This window comes from Pocillopora verrucosa, chromosome 13 (assembly GCF_036669915.1).
Source record: "Pocillopora verrucosa isolate sample1 chromosome 13, ASM3666991v2, whole genome shotgun sequence".
Lineage (NCBI taxonomy): Eukaryota > Metazoa > Cnidaria > Anthozoa > Scleractinia > Pocilloporidae > Pocillopora > Pocillopora verrucosa.
In genome coordinates this window covers 11,869,932-11,890,329 of record NC_089324.1, presented here as the reverse complement: position 1 = coordinate 11,890,329, position 20,398 = coordinate 11,869,932, and the positions used below count along the sequence as shown (strand labels likewise).

The window sequence follows — 20,398 nt, the reverse complement described above, 5'->3', positions numbered from 1 at the left end:
TCGCGAATTTCATCGTCAACAAACCATTAATTGATGACTTTTTTTCTTTCCGTGAAGAAGCGCGCTTGCTTGAAGAAGCGGCTGGGCAGCCTTGAAAGGTTCTAATATAGACTTTTATTCAGATTGTTGTGGGAGTCACTGTGCGAATTGCCTATGTATACAATTAAACAAACTTTGTTTCCGTCCCGAAACATCTTTGAAAGCGTCTTTGAAATTCGCGCTCAGTTGACATCAATTGTTCTCTTGTTTTCATGAATGCCCTTATTATGCTAATGACGGGTTTTAAAACTGACGCGCGTGCCACTTGCAATTGACAACAATCATTTCGCTCTCGTCATTGGAAAAGAGTTATCTGAAATTAGTCATCGGAAAAGATCGGTTTAAAGTTGTTTAAAGTCTTAAAATGTTTTCGAAGTTCAAAGTAGACAAGCCGCAAGCAAACGTCCTCTACAAACGTGGCCCAAGGCATTTCGATATAGAGCAGTCTGTCCTCTCTTTGCCCCTTCTTGAGGCGTACGACCAACGCATTCGCCATTTGCACGAAATCGTCAGTGACCAGGCGACGGAATTGGCAGAAAGAAGGGCAGAAGTTTTTCAGCTTCGCCAGGAACTCCAGCTTCTAAGAAATGAGCTTGCCCAAAGTCGCCTAGCAGTGGACCCTGTAAAGAACGCTGTGAAGTTTAACGTTAGCCGAAAAAACTATTGGGACGTAGATAAGTCTTCGCGGTCTATGAAGAGGAAAAAAATCAGGGAGTACCTCCGAAATGCCACAGAGATTTTACCAGCGGAATTCAAACCGATTGAGGTACGTATCATTACGAATTTTTCTTTATCACTAAGTTTTTAGGGGTGGTGAATGGTCTTTGAAGGTCTCGCAAAAATTTGGTCAAATTTTGCGGGTCTCGCAATGTATTTTTTTCGGCGGTTCTGAACGTCTCGCAGTCTCATATCTTTAAGCTTACATGACCATGCTGGGGACAAAATCGCAAATCAAAAGTTGAAAACAGTCTCGATCTAAGAGAAAAACGTTGCATTCACCATTCGTCACCCCCAGTTTCACATTGGTCAATCTTTTTATTAAGACCTCGTGCGTCTAATGGCTCAACGAGAACGGATGATAAATCTTTTCATTAACAATGTTTATTCAGTGTCATAAGCAATCTGTGTGATAGCGCTGAAATATTATAAGCCAGTCGAAAAGTTTGCTTTTTATTTTTCTGAAATATAAACTCTTCATTGAACATGCATAGTGTAGGCAGGTGCTAAGTACCTTTAGGGACTTACCAGGGCTTACTGCAAATAGATACCGACTTCTGGTTATTTTAAGGCAAAATTTATTTTAGCTGTAATCCAAGCCTTGAATTGCTCATTTTTTTTTTTTTGCTCATCGCAAAAAAATTTTTGGACGTGACGTATGTAGTGTGCCCACGGTATGACTTTTAGAAGAAACCGCTGAAAACATGGCGGCATCTCGGTACACGTACTGACAACAAAACGGCGCTGTATATTTCTTAAAGAGGCCATCAAGAAAGATGGTTCTAAAATTAAGATCCGATTTGCGGCGGATGGGAGGCGAACCAGCAAAAGAATCGGCACCGTGATGGCAGTTTTTAACATCTTGTGTGAGAACAAAGCAACGTATGAATACCAGTATACCCTGGCATTGTACAATGGTAAGTGCATAGATCTTAATGTCTACACTGTTTCGTTTTTCTTAAAACTATAATAAAATGAAAATTGATATATTACATGTACATATTAGATGGAAGGCTCCGAGCATCCTTTTTGGGCAGTATGTGAAGTCTTAAAATAACTGTGACTTTTTTTTTTAACTGGTATTCCGCAGCATAAAAGGGCAGAAAAACACCGAAGCTCCTTTCTTCATAATTTTTCATGCTAAACTTGCCATTTTAAATCAAAACTAAAAGGGTTACATTTGCGTTAACATGGGCCAACAAGTACTGTAAAAATTTTTCATCTTTACTAAACCTACTCAGGGATATTTGAGAAAACAATGTTTTTTGCTGGTCAAAATCTCACCTCTCCCAAAAGTAGAGGGCCTAAAATCTCAAGGTTTGCATTCACAAAATTTTGCTCCCATTTAAAACTTTGTTCTTTAGCCCTTAAAGGGCTTGTATGCAAAATATTGAGCTTATGTTTATCCAGGAGTAAATAGTATCAGAAAAATTATTAATATGTTTATGAGTCTGAGCTCCTTGTCACAGTCAATTGACCATCTCCATCATTCCACAGGTAAAGAGGACTATGATGAATTAAAAACTTGTCTTGGACAAACATTTGAAGAAATTGATCAACTCAAGACAACAGGAATCACAATTGATGGGGAACATTTTGATATTGAGTGGTGAGTGTTGATTTTGTTACAAGATGTGATAATCATCTTTCCATAAGCCTGGATGTTTATGGCTGAATTCTTTACATTAAATAATTTTTAAGCAAATTTGAACCCCATTCAAGCCTGAACTTTTTTCAGGCTTTATTTTCTCAACTACTTTTAAAAGCTGAGTACAATGACAGTGCAATGACCTATCATTTGCTTAAAATGTTATTCCACAGTTCAAATATATGAATTTAATATATTCACTTTATATGAAACAATTTAGTTCTTTTTACAGGTTTTGTTGCTCAGACTGGAAATTTTTAGCCCTTGTGTATGGTCTCCATGGTGCCAGCTCCAAATTCTTCTGCATCTGGTGCTATTGTTGCAAGGAACAAATTAACAACCTTGATAGTAAGTAGGGAAAATTTGTTTTAAAAATCATGTATTCTATATATGTAATTAATCTTTGTCATCACAGAGCTGTCATATTCTTAACACACACAAATAATTTAGTCACATTTACATTTTGTCTTTATCAGCATTTATATGTGTAAATCTGTTTATTTTTTTCAGTTGATGAATGGCCTATTGAGCGAGATCTATCAGAATGCACCAGGTTGTGCCAACGCTCAACAACGGCTAGCAGAAAAGGCTGTGTAATGCCCCCACTACTTAAAAGTTTAGCCATTTTACACCGCAATTACTTATCCTCTGGCTCGACCATGGTGGTATCAGTAGGAACTCCCGCTTAGGAAGTTTTTATTTTTCGGCGTTAAATTTCCATAACTTCTTAAACCGACGACATTTATTATACTAAAACATTTTCATCCCTCAAAGTTATACTTATTTGAGGTGTATTTTGTAGTCAGTCACTAAACACACCCTTCAAAATCTTGACTGAATACTTTTTTATTGTGTATAATCCGCTAAGTAGGAAATGTCAGCTTGAGAATAAATTTAGACATTTCACTAAACCACCGGCGGGCTTACAAGCTCTTACTGTGAACTGTGAGGTGTTGATCGACTAAGAAATACTTTCTTGTTTACAAACTCGGATAAGTCGCAGGCAGAAGTACTTAATACGGGTGCATTTACTTCTCACTTACCATGCCTCGTGCCCTGCTTTCTCCATGATCGATGAACGGACCACGCTTTTGACACTGACACCACACAAGAAGTTACTGATATCGTTGTCAAATTACCACGTTCCGGTGTTACATAATTTTAGGGCAAAAATGAAAAGGACATTTTCCAGGACACGCTAGCAGGTTTAAGGCTCATTAGCAATCTCAACAAAACGCGAGGCTAGTTCAGACGAGCGAATGGATAAAAAGTTCCTTGAATAAAGGTTATTTTAGGTTATTTCAGTGATACACAGGGATGCACAGAATCAGCGCGATCTGAGAGTGAGGCGTAGGCGAACTTTCGATTCAAATTGAAGTGGCTTGAATACAGGTCTTTTTTAGGCAAACAATGAATGCAAAAAAGGGCTAGATAAGGGAAATAAAAGAGTACCACACATTCGAGTTGGTCATTGCTTTCTTATATTTGGTGGCTCCTAAAGGAGCTGTTTGTTGAAGTGACTACCCAGCGGTAAGTCACTGTTTTCTACTTGGCGACTGATCTTGGTTTCGCCCAGGTTAGTCTCGTGCGCTCCTTGGGCTTTCGCTCGGCTTGCTTGTTCCGCTCACGGTAGAACGAAATCTTTAGAAGGGTTGAACCGAATACTACTTTCCGCACCACGTCTTTACAAGCGACGGGGGCTCCATTCCCGCCTTGACAGCGCAAACACCCCGAATGATCAAAAAACACTTTCTTGCGCTCTACGAGAGCAATCTCGACGGGCTTGCTGGGCTGCAACTGACAAGTCGTGGAGGTTTTGAAAGTATTTAGTGACCATCCGGCAGGCATTATGGCGTCAAGCTCGTGAATGGGCACAGAAAACTTTGGCGCTTGCAAAAGATTTGGCGCGGAAGGAAGACCACCGAACAACTCTTTAAAGGTCTCGGCATCCATCGGCATGGTGACAGACGAACGTCTCACGATGCTGGTTGTTGGCGGTTTCTTCATGTTCAGCTTTTCTGCCACTAACACAGCTAAGGTCTGCAGCAAGCCCGGAGTTCCTTGGTGGCGTGTCCTAAACACTTGTTTAAGGCGCTCGTTTGTGTCGGCTGCATCCACCCAGCTATCGTTCTTCTTTCCATAGCCACGCCAGCGGACGAGGTACTGAACGCGACCGTGGGCGTCTGTACGCTTATCGAGCACTTTTGAGACTTCGTAAAACTTGCTCATTTTCTTAGCTATTCTCTCAGTTAGGGATAATCTAAAGTGATTATGACTTGCGTTTACGAGGCCTTTATATGCAAGTACCACTGAATGGCCCGCCACCGTTTATTTTTGAACGGCGTCGCGTGAGCGGATAAAAAAAAAAAGCAAATCTACGAGAAACGTGAGCGCGCGCAAGGTAGGGAGTCGTTTCGAAAAAAAAAAAGGAACAAAAAACGACGGTTTAAACAAGCAAGTCCAAACAAGTCACCATTTTTTTTTTACTCACCTAATGCAGTGATGAACATTTTTTGTTTAAGAACTTAAGGAGAATAAAGTCACTGAAACGGAAAAAGGTGCGAAAATCGCACCTATTGTTTTGCCTTCAACAGCGAGGTTTATTTGCTTCAATAGACCAAAAAACAAAAACGCGAGCCTGACAATAGTCTAAGAAAACCAAAACCAACCCGCCTTTCTACACACTCTCGACATCGAGCGGTGTCTTCATTGCAATATGTCTTAATTTTTTTTCTTATCTTATTTTAATTGGTTTTTTTTTAGCAGTGGAACAATAATCATTTAAACGTGGAAAGGTGCAAAAGACAAACTTGTCCTCTTGCCAATCGACAACAGTTCTGTTTTCGTATATCGTTTTCGTCGATACAGGCGCAATTAGTTAAATAATTATTAAGCCATGCACGAAGTAAATTTAAACTTAAATTTAAGTCATTTTTTAAAGAAGCATAGCGTATAAAGCTATAAAACTGAGATGATGCCAACCAGCCGCCCATTTTTATCGCTTGCAGCTACTCATCGCCGCTTGCTCGCTAAACATCAGAAAACATCACAAAAAAAATTTAACGGACTGCGCACTTCAAGCGGAAAAAGTGAAATCAGTCAAACGTAAAAAGGTGCGAAAATAAAACCTTTTTGTTTTCTTGGCTTCCATACTCTCTTATACTCATCGCGCCAGTGGTTGAACATTGACAACGCGAGAAGAAATTTTCAGCAGAATACAATTTAGACTTCTGCGATCAGTCCTTAAGGCCTGCCTGCGTAAACGGGCCTTAAGGAAAACAAATATTGAGCGAACACAGCTTAACTGCGTCCTGTCCTGGCTTATAAGCTCTAGACCGCATTTTCAATCACTCCAAGCTACTCGCGGCCCCTTGCCGTGAAAACATGCAGTAATCCTACTGTACGGGAAATACTTGCATGCTGTAAAATTACTATTAGTCAGTAAACTCTTATACTTGTATATGTGTAACGTATTTATCAATAAAGTTCAGTTAGCCTTTGGCAATGAAGAAGGAATAGTCTCTCTATGTCTGAATGACGACACTACACAATAAGCGCCCATCTTTTTAAGTAGTATACGTAATACAGTACATGTAGGTGGACAAATCATTATAGTTCATGGTTTTGTTACTTAATGAGTTATAGCTTCTTTAAAATTCCTTCTTTGTTCAGCTAATTGATGCCACCTAGGAGGGAAACTTGTCTTGATTTACCAACCACAGCTGTGACTCAAATTGTGAAACTCAAAAGGTAGTTTAATAAATTGTTCAGTCCATTTTACCAGTTTATATTATGATCAATTATGCTGGCTTTTCACTTCTTTTTCCAGAAGTAATCGACAGTAGATTGATTGACAGGAAACTGAAAGAAAACACATCTACAGCTGTACTTAAATCCTTTAACCCTTAAGAATGTCTAGCATCCAATTTCTCCTCATAATATTACCCCTGAATCAAACCTGTAGGTCATGAGAATTAAGGAAATGATCAGTAACTTAAGAAGCTCTTGATTGCTTAACAAATGCTCCTTGTCAGCTCCTTAGGAGTTGTATAGAGTACAGTATGAATAGTGTGCATACTGATGTTCTGGTGTAAAGGGTTAAGATAAGAACTGAATGGGTTTTGTTCTTTTGCTTCTTGCAGTGGACTGTCCATTGCTTGTTGAGGATTGGATTTTTTACTCAGCGACCCATCCCAGCTGGTGCAGAGTTCACGTTCGATTATAAACTGCAGTGTTGCGGGTAGGTGGACAATGTACATTCTACTGTCAAAGCTTCATGTTTGTGAGTGACACTAAACTGAGAGTTTTTAAAATTTGAGGAACTGTACAGCAGTCACACAGAAAGAAGATCCTTTTGAACTGGGAAGGAGAAGCTTACAAAAAATTCATAGGTATAATTTTTGTCATTAATCAGGAAAGTTGCTCAGATTTGCCATTGTGAAGCACTAAATTGTTGTGGATTTATTGGAGGAGACAAGCAAACACCTCTGAAGAACACAGTGGAAAGAATAAGTATGCAGAAATATTTTTAATTACAACCCTAAGAGTGACCAGGATTTACTTTCTCCGTATGATATCACCCCTGAGTCACACATTGACCCGTTAACTCCCAGAAGTATTGAAATATAACTTCTCCCTTTAATATCCATACATTATCAAGTAAAGCAATGATGAGGATACTCAAACTTATCAGGGTTAAGTTTTTATCTTGATCTAACATCAAATTCTTGCAACTAATATACTAGGAAATGTGTAGCAGCTAGAGGGGAGAATTAACAATCAGATCTTGGGAGTTGAATGGTTAAGGTCATTAGAATGAATAAAATGAACACCAATTGAAGAATCTCTTGATTGTTAAACAAATTCTCCTTGTCAGCACCTTACGGAATGTATAGAGAACAGTATGGAGAATCTGCATACTGATGCTAGACTGTAGAGGGATAAGGTCACACAATTTAGGTGTAATTCATGCTTTTCTTTTTTCGAATCTACGGCCGCAGGCGCGTAGATTCCTTGCCATCGTGTCTGTCCGTTAACCAAAAACGAGTGAAAAAAGAATTTTCGGAGTTAATTAATGCCGAGCATGCGCAGATCTCTTTTGATCGAGACGATAACAGGTACGATTGATTTGTCGGTAGCCTTCTGGTTCTTGAAACCTGTCAACGTTCGAAAGGTTGAGAGTTGTCTTTTGATCGAGGATGATGGGAATGCACTGGGAATGCACTTTTGGAGACGCCCGTGACTTCGATGATCCACGATCAGTTAGCAAACAATCCCCTTAAAATGGGGATAATTGAGCCCTTTCGAGGGATTATTCATCACTTTCGTGAGATTGTCAAGTCCTTTCGAGGGATTATCAACCCCTTTCGAGGAATTATTCAGCCCTTTGAAGGGATTACTGAACCTTTAACTTTTCGAGGGATTATCCAGCCTAATATTCGACGGATTTTCCGGCCTAATCGATCCAGTGGAAGGAACGATTTGCATGACAGCGCCCATTGGGAAGAATCAGAATGCCTTTTTGTCAGTTAAGAGCGCAAACAAAGAATTTTAGTTCAGAAGATCGTGGGAAACACATTCACGAAAGCTATGCCTGGTTACCATGAGCCACAGGCGGCCCAAGCTCCAGCTGTGAGATGATCATCTTGCGCAATAACAGTCATAGCGGAATTATAAGAGTTTGTATGGGAATATTTACGACCGCTTTAAGCCCAGGGCTTTTCTTATGTACGTTGAAAACCTCGAAATAAACAACTCGCTAAAATGGGCTCTTTTCATCAAAGTAAGCGGTCAGATAACAAGCAATACACTGTGGAAGTAAGGTGCGGTATTTTTATTGAGGATTTGACGTATTTTTTTATTCCTTAAAACGGTCGTAAATATTCCCATACAAACTCTTATAACTCCGCCATGACTGTTATTGCGCAAGATAATCATCTCACAACTGGAGCTTGGGCCGCCTGTGCTCCTGCTGCAGTATCTTGCACAGAAAACTCGTCGAGTTGACAATCATATGTAAACATTTTACTATGGCAACTAAACTTCTAAAGATAAAGGCAAGGGTTCTGAATTATTTTCAAATGCAAGAAGGAGGAACTCATCTTACAGCAAAAACGATTATAAAACTAATTAAGGCAATAGTTCAAGTAAAGCTGTGTCAATACACTTCTATCACCTGATTTTAATATCAATTTGACAAGCTCTGTTGGTGTATTTTCGATATTTGCTTTCGCCTTCCTATTATTTTTGTTCTTTAGTCCTCACCCGCAAATACAAATACTCAATGCAACTCAAAACGTTTTAAACGTGGACACACAATAATCGCAGGGTCAGTTAAAAGAGGAGGCGATATACTAAATAATATCTATAGACTAAAGAGCAAAAATGGATTGTAATATGGATTTCAAGAGTTAGTTACTAACTCTGAGGGCACCTGGGATAGCTTAAATCTTTCATCTCCCTGGTGTTACACCACTGAAAATAGTGTTCAGCAACTCTAGTATTTACTCTCAGCATCAAAGCAGCTCATTTACGCCGTGCACCTCACACATTTTCAACAAAGACAGGAATGACTCCTTCCCTCGCATTGTTTTCCTCTCGAAAGCTATTGCTATCGTTCTACTCTCACCTGTGGCAGTGGCGGGAAATGCGATGATTTTGGCGGCGGTATGGAGGAAGAATTTTGCGAGGACACCATTTCATATACTTCTAAGTGGTTTGGCTTTTACTGATTTGTGTACGGGAGTATTCGCCCAACCTTTCTATTCTGCGACGTTTTTGATGTGTTCAGGGAATTCAACTGTGGTGTATGACTCGCCAACACTTATCAGAGCCTTACGTACAATTGGTGAGGGTAGCGGGATTTATTTCGTTTCTGCCACGGTTTTAATCCTAACGGCAATGTCCATTGAACGATGGTTGATTGTTTCTCGCCGATCATTCTTTAATCGGAGACGTGCATGTTTTAACTGCGACTCCACCGGCTGTCTTACGTGTTCTAGAGAATGTAAATACAGTGGACGCGCGCTACGATTCAAACTTGTTACAGTTATGGTGTCATGTTATCTTATCATAATGATGGCCAACGTTAAGGTTTACCAAAGTATTTGTCGACACCAGCGGCAAATCCAATGCAACACAACACTACATAATTATGTTTGCATTATATGCTGACCTTTTCTGTATGTTTCTTTCCATATGTTATATCGACTACGATATATTTTGGGTTCGGCAACAGGACCTTAGAATCTTATTCCGCCTTTAGACAATAGTGACAATAGTGTTCATATTTTTATCCTCTTCAATCAACCCAGCTCTTTATTTATGGAGAATGAATGATATTCGAAATGGATTCAGACAACATTTTTGCAGCGGTTAACCTGTTAACCAGAATCGAAACTCAGGGCCAGGGTTGGTTTGCATAAAATGAAATTTCGAATTAGAAGCTGCGTTGAAAATAGTTCGTTTGTTTGAACAGGAAGATCAACGACACTTGAATCAAAATTAAAGAGAAAAGAAATAACAGGCGAGGTTTTACTAAAATAATAAAATATGCCGGCTTTAACCAGCTGTTTTTGAAAGGGTTTAAAAGTCTAGAGTATCTTTAAAGTTTGATAACATACAACTTGAACAGATTGATAAAATTTTTCCCAAAAACAATGACTCTAAGTCGGTTTGCACCAGCTTACCCAAAGTTATTGGATGCGTGGCAATAGCTTGCTTTAGGGCTACAGATGTTAACTTTTAACCGAACTTTGCTCTTTGGAAGCAAAACTGATTAACTGGTTTTCAGCAAAGTAGGTGTTATCTTTGGTGGGCAGTTTCATGTCCGACTGTTTACTCTCGTTGGAGATGGTTATTGTGTAGTTACCTCGAAACTGAACATTTACAAACGTGCCCATTGTTAAAATTAAATTTCTCTTCTTAATATTGTACCTAGTAATCTTAAATTGATTACAATGGTTGGTTTTGACCAAGCAACCTATGAACGTTAGTGAAAAGGTCTGAAAACTTAGCATGAAAAAGATTTCGACACTGCGTTAGCAGTATAAAGGGGGTAAGTTTCTAAAGAAACTGTGGTGCTGCGTTGGTGGGAGAGTATAGCAGGTAATTTAGTGTCAACAATTGTGCTGAAAACGTAAATTGGCCACCGTAAAGGGTAAAAAAGCTGACGTTTCGAGCGTTAGCCCTTCGTCAGAGCGAAGGACGAAGGGCTGGCGCTCGAAACGTCAACTTTTTTTACCCTTTGCGGCGGCTAATTTACGTTTTTAAACTTAGTTGTAAACACTGAATTACTTGCGTAAGCGGTATGCTAATCATTTCTTGCGCAATTGCAGTATAGTAACGAATTACTGCGCAAGGCATTACGCAAGCCTAGATTGAGGATAGGTGTTCGTTCGATGAAAGACAGTCAAGTTCTTGTTACTTCTTCCCTGATTTCTTCAAAGAACGCGTGCAACAACCTAGTGTTCAGAGATCAGTTGAGCAGTAAGTTGTCAAGTTGTCGTACCAGCCAAAGTACATCGAGCCATTAAAGAAGTTGAAGATACAAATGCATTTCTTTTTGTTGTGTAGTAACTAGTTCACCATGAAAAGCTTCTTCGACATTATTCTGTACCACTCTACATCTTCGCAGAATTTCTCACTTGCGTCACTGAGAATTACCGCCGACACTGGTTTAGTAATCTTATACTGTATACTTTATTTCACTATAATCCAGCTTTGTTGTCGACAATCCAACATTACACGTTCCGCTCTACGATCTAGCTACTCTACTCCATTCTAACTTAAGGTTCCATACATCATCGTATTTCAAGATTGCGTCTTAAAGGTTTGCGAACCATTTTCATTACGTTAGTGGTGTTAAAGTTTCAAAGCCTACTGCTTTTCTACTGCATTATTCAGACAAAGCTTCCTTTCCTTTAAGGTATTTTAATGATCTTGCTGATTTCGGCGCATATGGTTTATTTGAAGATGACAGTTGCGTGTGTGCCACAAACTAAATGCAACCCTTCGAATTTGCCGAAACAGTCTCAATTGTTAGATTATTTGTCATCGACGTACATGTTCGCGAGGTCAGTTTTTTGAGAAAGGTGAACACAAGGCGTTGATAGTCCGTTTGTTTCGTTCACCGTGCAGTTAGGATATTTTATCGTTTTATAGGGTCAGCATTAGATTCCATCCGCCAAAACCACCTCGGTCGAGAGGGACTGAGATGGAATATTCAATAGCTTGCAAATCATAGCCGAAGATTCTCGGAAATCCGCGAGGAGACATAGCCGAACACCCCAAGAACAAACAGAAACAACATGGCGGGAATTTTAAGCGCGAACCTTCGCCTGATGGTAGAGATGCGGATAATTTCGGATACGTAAATTCTGTTGATGAGGCGTATAAACTCATTGCGGAGTTCGAAACAGGATCGACGACGAAGTTTTCTTGCTTTAAGGCTGACAAAGGTTTCGGAAACACTGGTATGCATATATATATATTTGAAAGCGTTACGTCGCGCTAGCTTATATCTCTCTCGTCCTTGCTCTACTGAGCCTATCTTCCATTACAATTTAAAAACAGATTACTCGAACAGAAGTCACAAAATACTCTGGGAAGATCCACGAGACATTAAAGGAGCAAAAATTCGTTTTCAGTACTGGTGTGCCTTTCATAATTTTGGGAAGGAAAGTGTTCGATTGTCAGCACGGCAAAGATAGAAAAGCTGGAGAGAAAAGGAAACGAGAAGATGCAGAAGAGGTAAATATAATATTGTACTGTACATACATACTTTTTTTTTTTATCCGCGACATTGGTGTTGCTACTGTCACCTATATATGGCTTGCTAACCCGAAAGGTCAAATACACATATCGCTGGGTCAAATGACATTGATCTCAGAATACTTTTATGACAACCGCGATAACAGTTCAATCTCGGCTAAATTGAAGATAGTTTAGAACTTACCAATTACAAAAACCTCTAACTGATGTATGCTGCTGACAAAAAAGAAAATAAACGCAATTCTACGTTTTTTGCTTTCTATCAAGCTGTCGTATGTCGGCTCCTTATCTTTCAAGGCATCACGCAATGACACTTCTGTTTCTTCACATTCCAGAAAATAACTTGAGAAATACACTATCACTCATCTCACGCTGATATATTTATCTTTCACAGAAGGCTGGTCACAAAGATTTCGTGTTCAAGAAAAGATTTCTCGTTCAAGACACACGGAAGTTTGACTGCAAAGCACAGATAAAAATGCGAGAAATTTTATTTTTTGCAGAGCACAAGGTAGTTCCACTCATGTATTAACAGAACGAATCCGGTTTACTGAATAAATCAGATATGCGGTATCACTGTCCAAAATTCCTGCTACATAGTCACCTTTTTGACTGGAATGACGATTCACGAGAGGTGCGGGTCCCGTTCCCTTAGTTATTCAAGAAAATTCGAGCTTTCTGATGTTTTTTATCTCTGTCTGGGACGTGAGTGTGGTCAAACAAAGCTTACACACTGCCAGCACCAAGTTTTCTTTTCATCCACATAACGTGAATCAATTTTAAAACAGAAAAATCGAGTTGAAGCAGCGGGAAAACTTATTTGTGCACTGCATCTGTCACATTCAGTTTACCGTTACAAGGCATCCATTTTTTTCCTTTAAGTGTATCATTTTTCGTCTTTCAGATTCAAGAAGACAGCAAAAAGAGACGGGAAACTGCGTCGAGAAATTTGCGAAAAGCTTTAGAAGAAGGGGTCGCCAAGTACGAAAGAAGGATTTACATTGAACTACCTCTCATTACAGACCATCAGAATCACTTCGTTGGCGAGGTAACTTAGTGTTCAACACGAACTAATGCAACGGTCATTGAAAAAAATTACACCTTGTGTTGACCTTGCGTTAAAATACATGATAATAATTAAATCCCAGGGACTTTGATACAGAGTTGGCGGGCAAGCCGGTCAAAATGGGACATAAAAGTGCCTGTACATTTTTCGCCATGATTTCGTTTTCCTTGTTGTTGTTAAAGTACAATTTCAAACATTCACACAATATAAAAAAAATTGCAAAGGAGTAAATAACTTATAGGTGTGCATTACTAGGGCGTTCCCACTTGAAATAGCGAGCATTTTCACAGTTCGAGTTTTTTATTACTCTAGGTCGCTGGAATCTCTCAACCTCTTGATGAGACGATCATTAAGAGGATCCACGAGCTCGTAGCGGAGGGAGTTAAAGAAATATATGAAATGAGACGGCATTTGAAAATCTTCGTGAAAGAGGTCTTGTTTCGAGATGATCAGCCACAAACCGACGATACTTCCCTAGGACATCTGACCTGCGCACGCACATGTATCGAGCTACGGTTAAAAACCGCATGTCAAGAATTGACCAGGCAAATGTCCACATGAAGACAGATGAGTGGTGAAAAGTTTACAACGCTGATTCCTTTTTCTTTCGTCCCCACTCAGAACAAGTAAACACGCCTATGGAGGTTCCAGTCTGGTCTGAAAATGAAAAAGAAGAAGGTTATCACTGCAAAATTAAGCATTAGGGTTCTTACTTACGTATTGATTATCGTATATCTGTGATCTTTGCCCCGCCTTGACGAGACATCCCTTGATTTTACCATAACGCTTTTTCTATGTTGTTGTTGTTGTTGTTATAGATGAGTTGGGTGAGGAAATACGTCTCACTCAAAAGGGGGGAGAACAAAGCAGGAAATTGTTAATTGTGCATCAAACAGTATGGCAAAAGCGACTGCTTCGTCTGTATGGCAACGACATCTGCCTTCTTGACGCTACGTACAAGACGACGCGATACGCATTACCTCTGTATTTTCTAGCGGTAAAAACTAATGTTGATTACCAGGTGGTAGGGTCCTTCGTGACTGAAGATGAAACTGTGTGTTCAATAAAGGAAGCCCTTGAAGTAGTAAGAGAGTGGAATCCAGACTGGTCACCACATCTATTCATGACAGATAACTGCTCACAGGAGATACAAGCCATCGAAAATTTGTTCCCAGGTAAGTCTGAGTTAATGGCACCTCAGCCCGCATTTAAATTTCAAGATGCAACGGTACGTCTCTGAAAATAACACCCCAAGAATTCCAAAAACAAGTCGTTCCTTCTTTTTGGCCGCAGACTGGAAAGGTTAGCTATTAAACACACTTTTTCAATATATTTTAGAATGCAAAGTACTACTTTGCGACTTCCATCGGGAACAAGCCTGGGAACGATGGGCGTCCAAAACGGCCAATGGTGTTGTGGCACATAAAGAGGAACTGCTCGCCTTGCTGCGAAGAACAGCACATGCTTCCACGAGGGAGGAATTCGAGTCCGCTGTCACAGTGCTGGAAAATTTCCACGTTTGGAAAAGCAACAAAGCCTTACGTCACTGGTTCCAAGACACGTGGCTGGCAGAGCGAGAGGTTAGTTTCTACAGCAATCATTCGTCGATAAAAACCTCAACACTAACGTCCAGTCTTCCCTTGATATAAAGTTCAAAAGATGGTGGTGAGATTGAAATAAAGAGGGTTGAGAAAGAGAACTGCAACCTCCACCCAAGAAGTCCATGTTGACTATTCTCTCTGATTAATTCTCTTTCGCATTGACGCTACCCAAACATTTTCAAAAGGTGAAGAATTGGGACGGCAAAGCTGTTAAGCGATGCTTCAGTCTCCCTCGCCTGGTCCGGACGAGGAAAAGTTCCATTGCCGAGTAAAGATTTAAATTTGAAAAGCGAGGAAATCAATACCCGTAGAAATCTGGGATCCATTGGGAAAACTTATATTTTAAGATACTTTAGTAAGAAACGCTACGTCAACAAATTTTCCAATTCATACAAACACCAATTTATGTTTTCTTTTCAGCGATGGGTTTGGGCTTTTCGGCAAGACCGTCTTCAAGTAGCTGTCAATACCAACAACGGTCTTGAAAGACAAAACGAGGATTTCAAATACAACCACCTCGCTAACCATAGGGATAAGAGCCTGAGTGGAATGCTCTCCGTGCTCATCACCGATTTTTTGCCAGAAAAGTACTCAAGGTAATCTGTAGTTCTGTAATTAATGAACATTGAGGGGCGTATAGTGGGTTAACGCATCAACAAATAATAATGAAAAAGAGAACAATTCATCTTGCGACCTTACGCTTCCAAAGGATAGTTATTTAGTATCAGTACGTGCTCACTATACTTTCGGCCACATGAAAAACACATATGCAATTAACGTAAGGGGACAGCAAAAGTTATGTACATTTAACTTGCTCCGCCCATGGTAAAACGTTTAACCTCTTGTCGTTTTCTTCTCCGTGCAGGTACATGGAAAAAAATGTCAGGTGTCACAGAATGTACAGAACATACAACAAAGAGTTACCGGAATTCCTCGTCAACAGGCCAAGATATTTCGTGGAGCACTGCACAGAATGCTTCCAAATCTGATGAAACAACAACCACATCCAAAGGAAGTGAAAATTGTGAAAGAGAAACTGACGTGTATGGCAAGCAGGAATGTGAATTTGGAAAGCTAAAAGAAAACAGTGGTAAAGAAGGCGAAATGGAAGGTTCCCCATCACCCAAATTATACAACAAAAATGAAACGAAAAATGAAAAGAAGGAAACTGTAAAGAAACCTCCTCCTGCAGCAGTAGTGATTGACGATGACAGTTCATCACCAAAAATTTGGTTAACTTTACAAAATGTTTGCCCGGACGATCCGGAATCGCGACTCACAATCCTGGAAGCCACCAAAAACAACATTTTGGACAAAAATGGATGGCTTTATGACACAGAAATCAATGCTGGCCAAATCCTTCTTAAGAAACAATTTCCTCTGGTTGATGGCCTTTGTGATCCTGCTATAAGAGGTCATTTGGTCGATCCAGCAACATCTGAGTTTGTGCAAATCAAAAATGTTGGACACTGGCTATGTCTTAGCACAATTGGTGTGTCACATCCTGGCACTGTCAGAGTCTTTGACAGCCTGTTCATCAAGCCAAATGCCATTGGAGTTGAACATGCCTGTCAGATGTTGCTGCATGCTGGTGATACAGTCACCTTCATCAATGAGAAGGTACAAAAGCAGATAGGTTCTGCTGACTGTGGGCTTTTTGCCTTAGCATTTGCCACAGATTTATGCCAAGGTTTAGATCCAACGACTCAGCGTTACGATCAAGCACTGATGCGACAGCACTATGTCACATGTCTTGAAAGTGCCAAAGTTATTCCCTTTCCAAAGACTATAAGAAGGGTTCCTTGTCATGTCGTTGAAAACAAGACATTGGTACAAATTTTTTGCAAATGTCGACTGCCAAATGACAAGAAAGAATATGTTATGTGCTTTAGATATTCCAGTTGGTATCACCCTGAATGTGTGCAAGTACCAGATTGGGCAATCAACTCAAAGAGGAAATGGCAATGCCAAAAATGTAAAGATCACAAAGCATTAAGACTACAAAACAGTTTGGCTTAAATATCAAGAAATTAATGTTGCGAGTAACAGCCAGTTATAGTTAGAGTTTTATCAAGTCAATTACATTATTAAATTTAGAGTTACCTTATTTTGAGAGAAGGAGATCGAGGAGCTGTAATGTACTTATCAATATGGGACCACATAGAAAAATTTGTTTACAGAGACTTTTGGAGGAGAGAGGGGGAAAACTTGTGACAAGCTGGCTGACATATACATGAACTTTACTAAATGGGTTAAGTGCTCAGTATTTGGATCAGCTATGGCTCAAATTTTAACTTTGATTTAGCTTCAAGTTTAATCCTTTGTGTTTTCCTTTCTCCGTGTTTATTTTTCAAGTAATGTTACCCAAAAGAACACAAAAATAATAATAAATGCTTTTGAATATTAGGAGCCTGGCATAAGCGAGAAACCAAAGTTAATTTGGGTAACAAAGTTAATTTGATCTTCCAATGTTATTTAATTTTGACCATTAATAAAATTTGCTATTGAAATTTATCTCCTCCATTGTTTTGGATGCTGTGTACAAAAAATAAACAAACAAACAACCAAGAAAACATTCAGTTACAACTGTCCTCTATTGTGGTCAATTATCACAAAATACACGGTATATAATGATTTCATTTACCAATGTGGCAAAGGCCTGTCACTGTGTGTTCATAAATTAAAAGGGAAATAATTTGTAAAATGTAAGCCATTCTACATCTTGAGTGTATAATTAATCATCCGTATGAAATAGGTTACTTGAAATAAATGTGAAAGATTTATAAGATATTCAGACCCCTGATAACAATTACTGATGTGCTGATTTGTAGTATTTAAAAGTAATGATTTTAGAGGAAGTAGTGGAAGAAATTTCTGGATATGGAATTTTGTTGCAAGTATCTGTTTATTCAGTTAAAAACTCTCTCTTATCGTATTTCAAGAGTACATGATTGCCACACCAAAACCCTTTGTATTCTATATTAGCACCATGTTATGATTATGGTTTCAATAATAAAAGGTGCTGACTTAAGAACTATGGAGAGAGAAACATCCACCAAAACCACTTCAATTTTACGTGTTATGATTTCATTATGAACGTTTGGTCAGCAATTGTGCATTATAAGAAATAATTAGCCAGAACACTAACTGCTAACGTTTTGCGGAATATAAATCTTTTGTTTCCTTGAAGATCTAACAATGGCTTTAGATAAAGTTAGAAAAATACTCATGATGGTTTTGATCAGTGTTTTGGTGGATGGCCACTCCTGACATCCACCAAAACTACCTAACACCTTGGCACCTTTTAATTATCTGAAATATCTGCCTAAAATTTCGCAAAACGTTTTATAACACTACCATCAAACAATAAATTAATACTTACCATTTCTCGGGTGTAAAGTTTTGATGTAATTTCCCAAACAACATAGTCAGGAAGCACTGTCACGAAGGGCGCTCATTTTTCATTTTCGCTAAACATTTTGAGTAAAAGCAGGCAACATAGCTTAAAATCTTCGTCTTGCCACCCTGATTAAGAATCGTGCTGTTGCCCACTCCAAATGTTATGATATCTGTCATTAAGCGGGTTTTTTGTCTAGGCCCTCGCTCCTGCAGCATGAAAACGAGGCTGAACTATAACATTTATATAAACCCAATAAAAAGTGCACAATAGGATGGGGAAATAGCTGAATCTTTGATACTTGACGTTTAGAGCTTGATAGACAGTAGTGTGGGTGATAAAATGCGTCACGTGATCAGTTATGAAGAGTCACGTGACTTTCCAATAAAATCGGTTTTAAAGCATAAAAGACGCTCTATTCACACTTTCCTTTAATATAGTTTTCAACTTTCTGACGTTTCTCATTTCGATTTACATATTCATCATTCTAGAAGATAACAAGGCTAGCCTAGCTCATTTCCACTCTACTGAAATCTCGGAGAGTTACAGCGCGCCTCCTGGGCGAGAGCTGGTGATCAATGGAGGCTTCAAGGAGCCACTGAAGGTGTGGTCATCTGACACATCACGACAAGATGTAAGAGAGCTCGCATCAGATCATGAGGAGGCAGATACTAGAATAGTACTGCATGCCCGAGACGCAGCAGCAAGAAGGTACAAGCAAGTCAACATTTTGTGTCGTGATACGGACGTTCTTGTCCTCCTTTTGGCACACCGAGAGCACCTTTGTCAAGAGATATGGATGTTTGCGGGTACATCAAGACAAAGGCGTTACATACCCGTTCACAGAATCCCGCTCTCCGAGGAGAAGAGGAAGTCGCTTCTGGCATTTCATGCAATTACTGGCTGTGATACGACAAGCCAGTTCTATGGTGTGGGCAAGGCATCGGCATGGAAAGTCTTCGAAGATGCACCTGATCTCTTGGAACACCTTGGAGAAGAAAGTCAAATCAGTGCTGACGTTCTTGCCAAAGCTGAAGCTTTTGTATGCAAACTCTACAATCCGGGAACACAAGAAGTGGAAATCAATAAAGAAAGAGCAGCAGCGTTTCGCAAATCCAAGAAAGATCTTGACGCCCTACCTCCGACTCAAGATGCACTGATTCTCCACATAAAGCGGGCAAACTATCAGACCATGGTATGGAATAAAGCACTGGAATCATGTCCTTCTCTCCCAAAACCTGAAGACAGCGGATGGTACTACAGTGAAGGCCTTCTGAAGCCAAAGTTAATGACGCGAGAAGAAGTGTCAGCGGCGTGTTTACAGTTAGCATACTGTGGGTGCTCCCGAGAAGGCGGATGCTGTGTAAACCGACGCTGCACTTGCGTTCAACTATCTCTTTGCTGTTCCAAGGCATGTAAATGTGGCGACAGGTGCAGAAACGACAGGAACACTGCCGGTAAACCGTGCGGCCAAGTAGAATAAATTTCAGTCTGTTTACATGAAAAATGCTAACTCATAGGAAATGTTACATAGGTTGGAAACGCTATAGAATGACTGAAAATAGAATGATTTCATTACATCAAGTGACCCATCATAGCTGATCACCCGTTGCATTTTTGTGTTTTTATTGTTGGATGTGTAAATCGAAGTGAGAAACGTCAGAAAGTTGAAAACTATATTAAAGGAAGGTGTGAATAGAGCGTCTTTTATGCTTTAAAACCGATTTTATCGGAAAGTCACGTGACTCTTCATAACAAGTCACGTGACGCATTTTATCTCCCACACTACTGTCTATCGAGCTCTAAATGTCAAGCAGCAAAGATTCAGCTATTTCCCCATCGTATCGTGCACTTTTTATTGGGTTTATATAAATGTTACAGTTCAGCCTCATGCTGCAGGAGCGAGGGCCTAGACAAAAAACCCGCTTAATGACAGATATCATAACATTTGGAGTGGGCAACAGCACGATTCTTAATCAGGGTGGCAAGACGAAGATTTTGAGCTATGTTGCCTGCTTCTACTCAAAATGTTTAGCGAAAATCGTTTTTTGGCGAGCTGCCTCCCGACTAATATCACACTCAAATCATCGGGATGAATCGGCATGTTTTCGTAGCTTCCTAATTGTCTCTAAGTATAATACGTCATGAGGTGTCCATCA

At 39.7% G+C, this 20,398-nt stretch overlaps 3 protein-coding genes and 1 long non-coding RNA gene across 5 annotated transcripts; all 4 read left to right on the top strand.

Moving 5' to 3' along the window:
• Nucleotides 1-6: 6 nt before the first annotated feature.
• LOC131793961 (uncharacterized) lies at nt 7-4,442 on the top strand. Its single transcript, XM_066160672.1, has 4 exons — nt 7-1,673; nt 2,254-2,365; nt 2,637-2,752; nt 2,915-4,442. The coding sequence occupies exons 1-4, from the start codon at nt 1,601-1,603 to the stop codon at nt 3,091-3,093; spliced, it is 480 nt and encodes a 159-aa protein (XP_066016769.1). The 5' UTR covers nt 7-1,600; the 3' UTR covers nt 3,094-4,442.
• A 3,725-nt stretch (nt 4,443-8,167) lies between these two features.
• On the top strand, nt 8,168-10,520 carry LOC131793959 (uncharacterized). The gene is made up of 3 exons (XM_066160497.1): nt 8,168-8,186; nt 8,889-9,559; nt 9,669-10,520. Exons 1-3 carry the CDS (start codon nt 8,168-8,170, stop codon nt 9,780-9,782), a joined length of 804 nt encoding a protein of 267 aa, XP_066016594.1. The 3' UTR covers nt 9,783-10,520.
• Nucleotides 10,521-10,675: 155 nt separating this feature from the next.
• Nucleotides 10,676-13,693, top strand: LOC136277880 (uncharacterized). The gene is made up of 4 exons (XR_010716060.1): nt 10,676-12,154; nt 12,570-12,686; nt 13,080-13,223; nt 13,554-13,693. It is a non-coding gene; the product is annotated as an uncharacterized lncRNA (long non-coding RNA).
• Nucleotides 13,694-13,773: 80 nt separating this feature from the next.
• LOC136277877 (uncharacterized) lies at nt 13,774-15,837 on the top strand. 2 transcript variants are annotated; one of them, XM_066160668.1, is made up of 5 exons: nt 13,774-13,919; nt 14,060-14,416; nt 14,580-14,821; nt 15,263-15,438; nt 15,708-15,837. In XM_066160668.1, exons 1-5 carry the CDS (start codon nt 13,880-13,882, stop codon nt 15,829-15,831), a joined length of 939 nt encoding a protein of 312 aa, XP_066016765.1. In that variant the 5' UTR covers nt 13,774-13,879; the 3' UTR covers nt 15,832-15,837. The 2 variants fall into 2 exon arrangements, with proteins under 2 accessions (XP_066016765.1, XP_066016766.1); XM_066160669.1 differs by having other exon boundaries at nt 13,890-13,919; nt 14,263-14,416.
• The last annotated feature ends 4,561 nt before the right edge of the window (nt 15,838-20,398 follow it).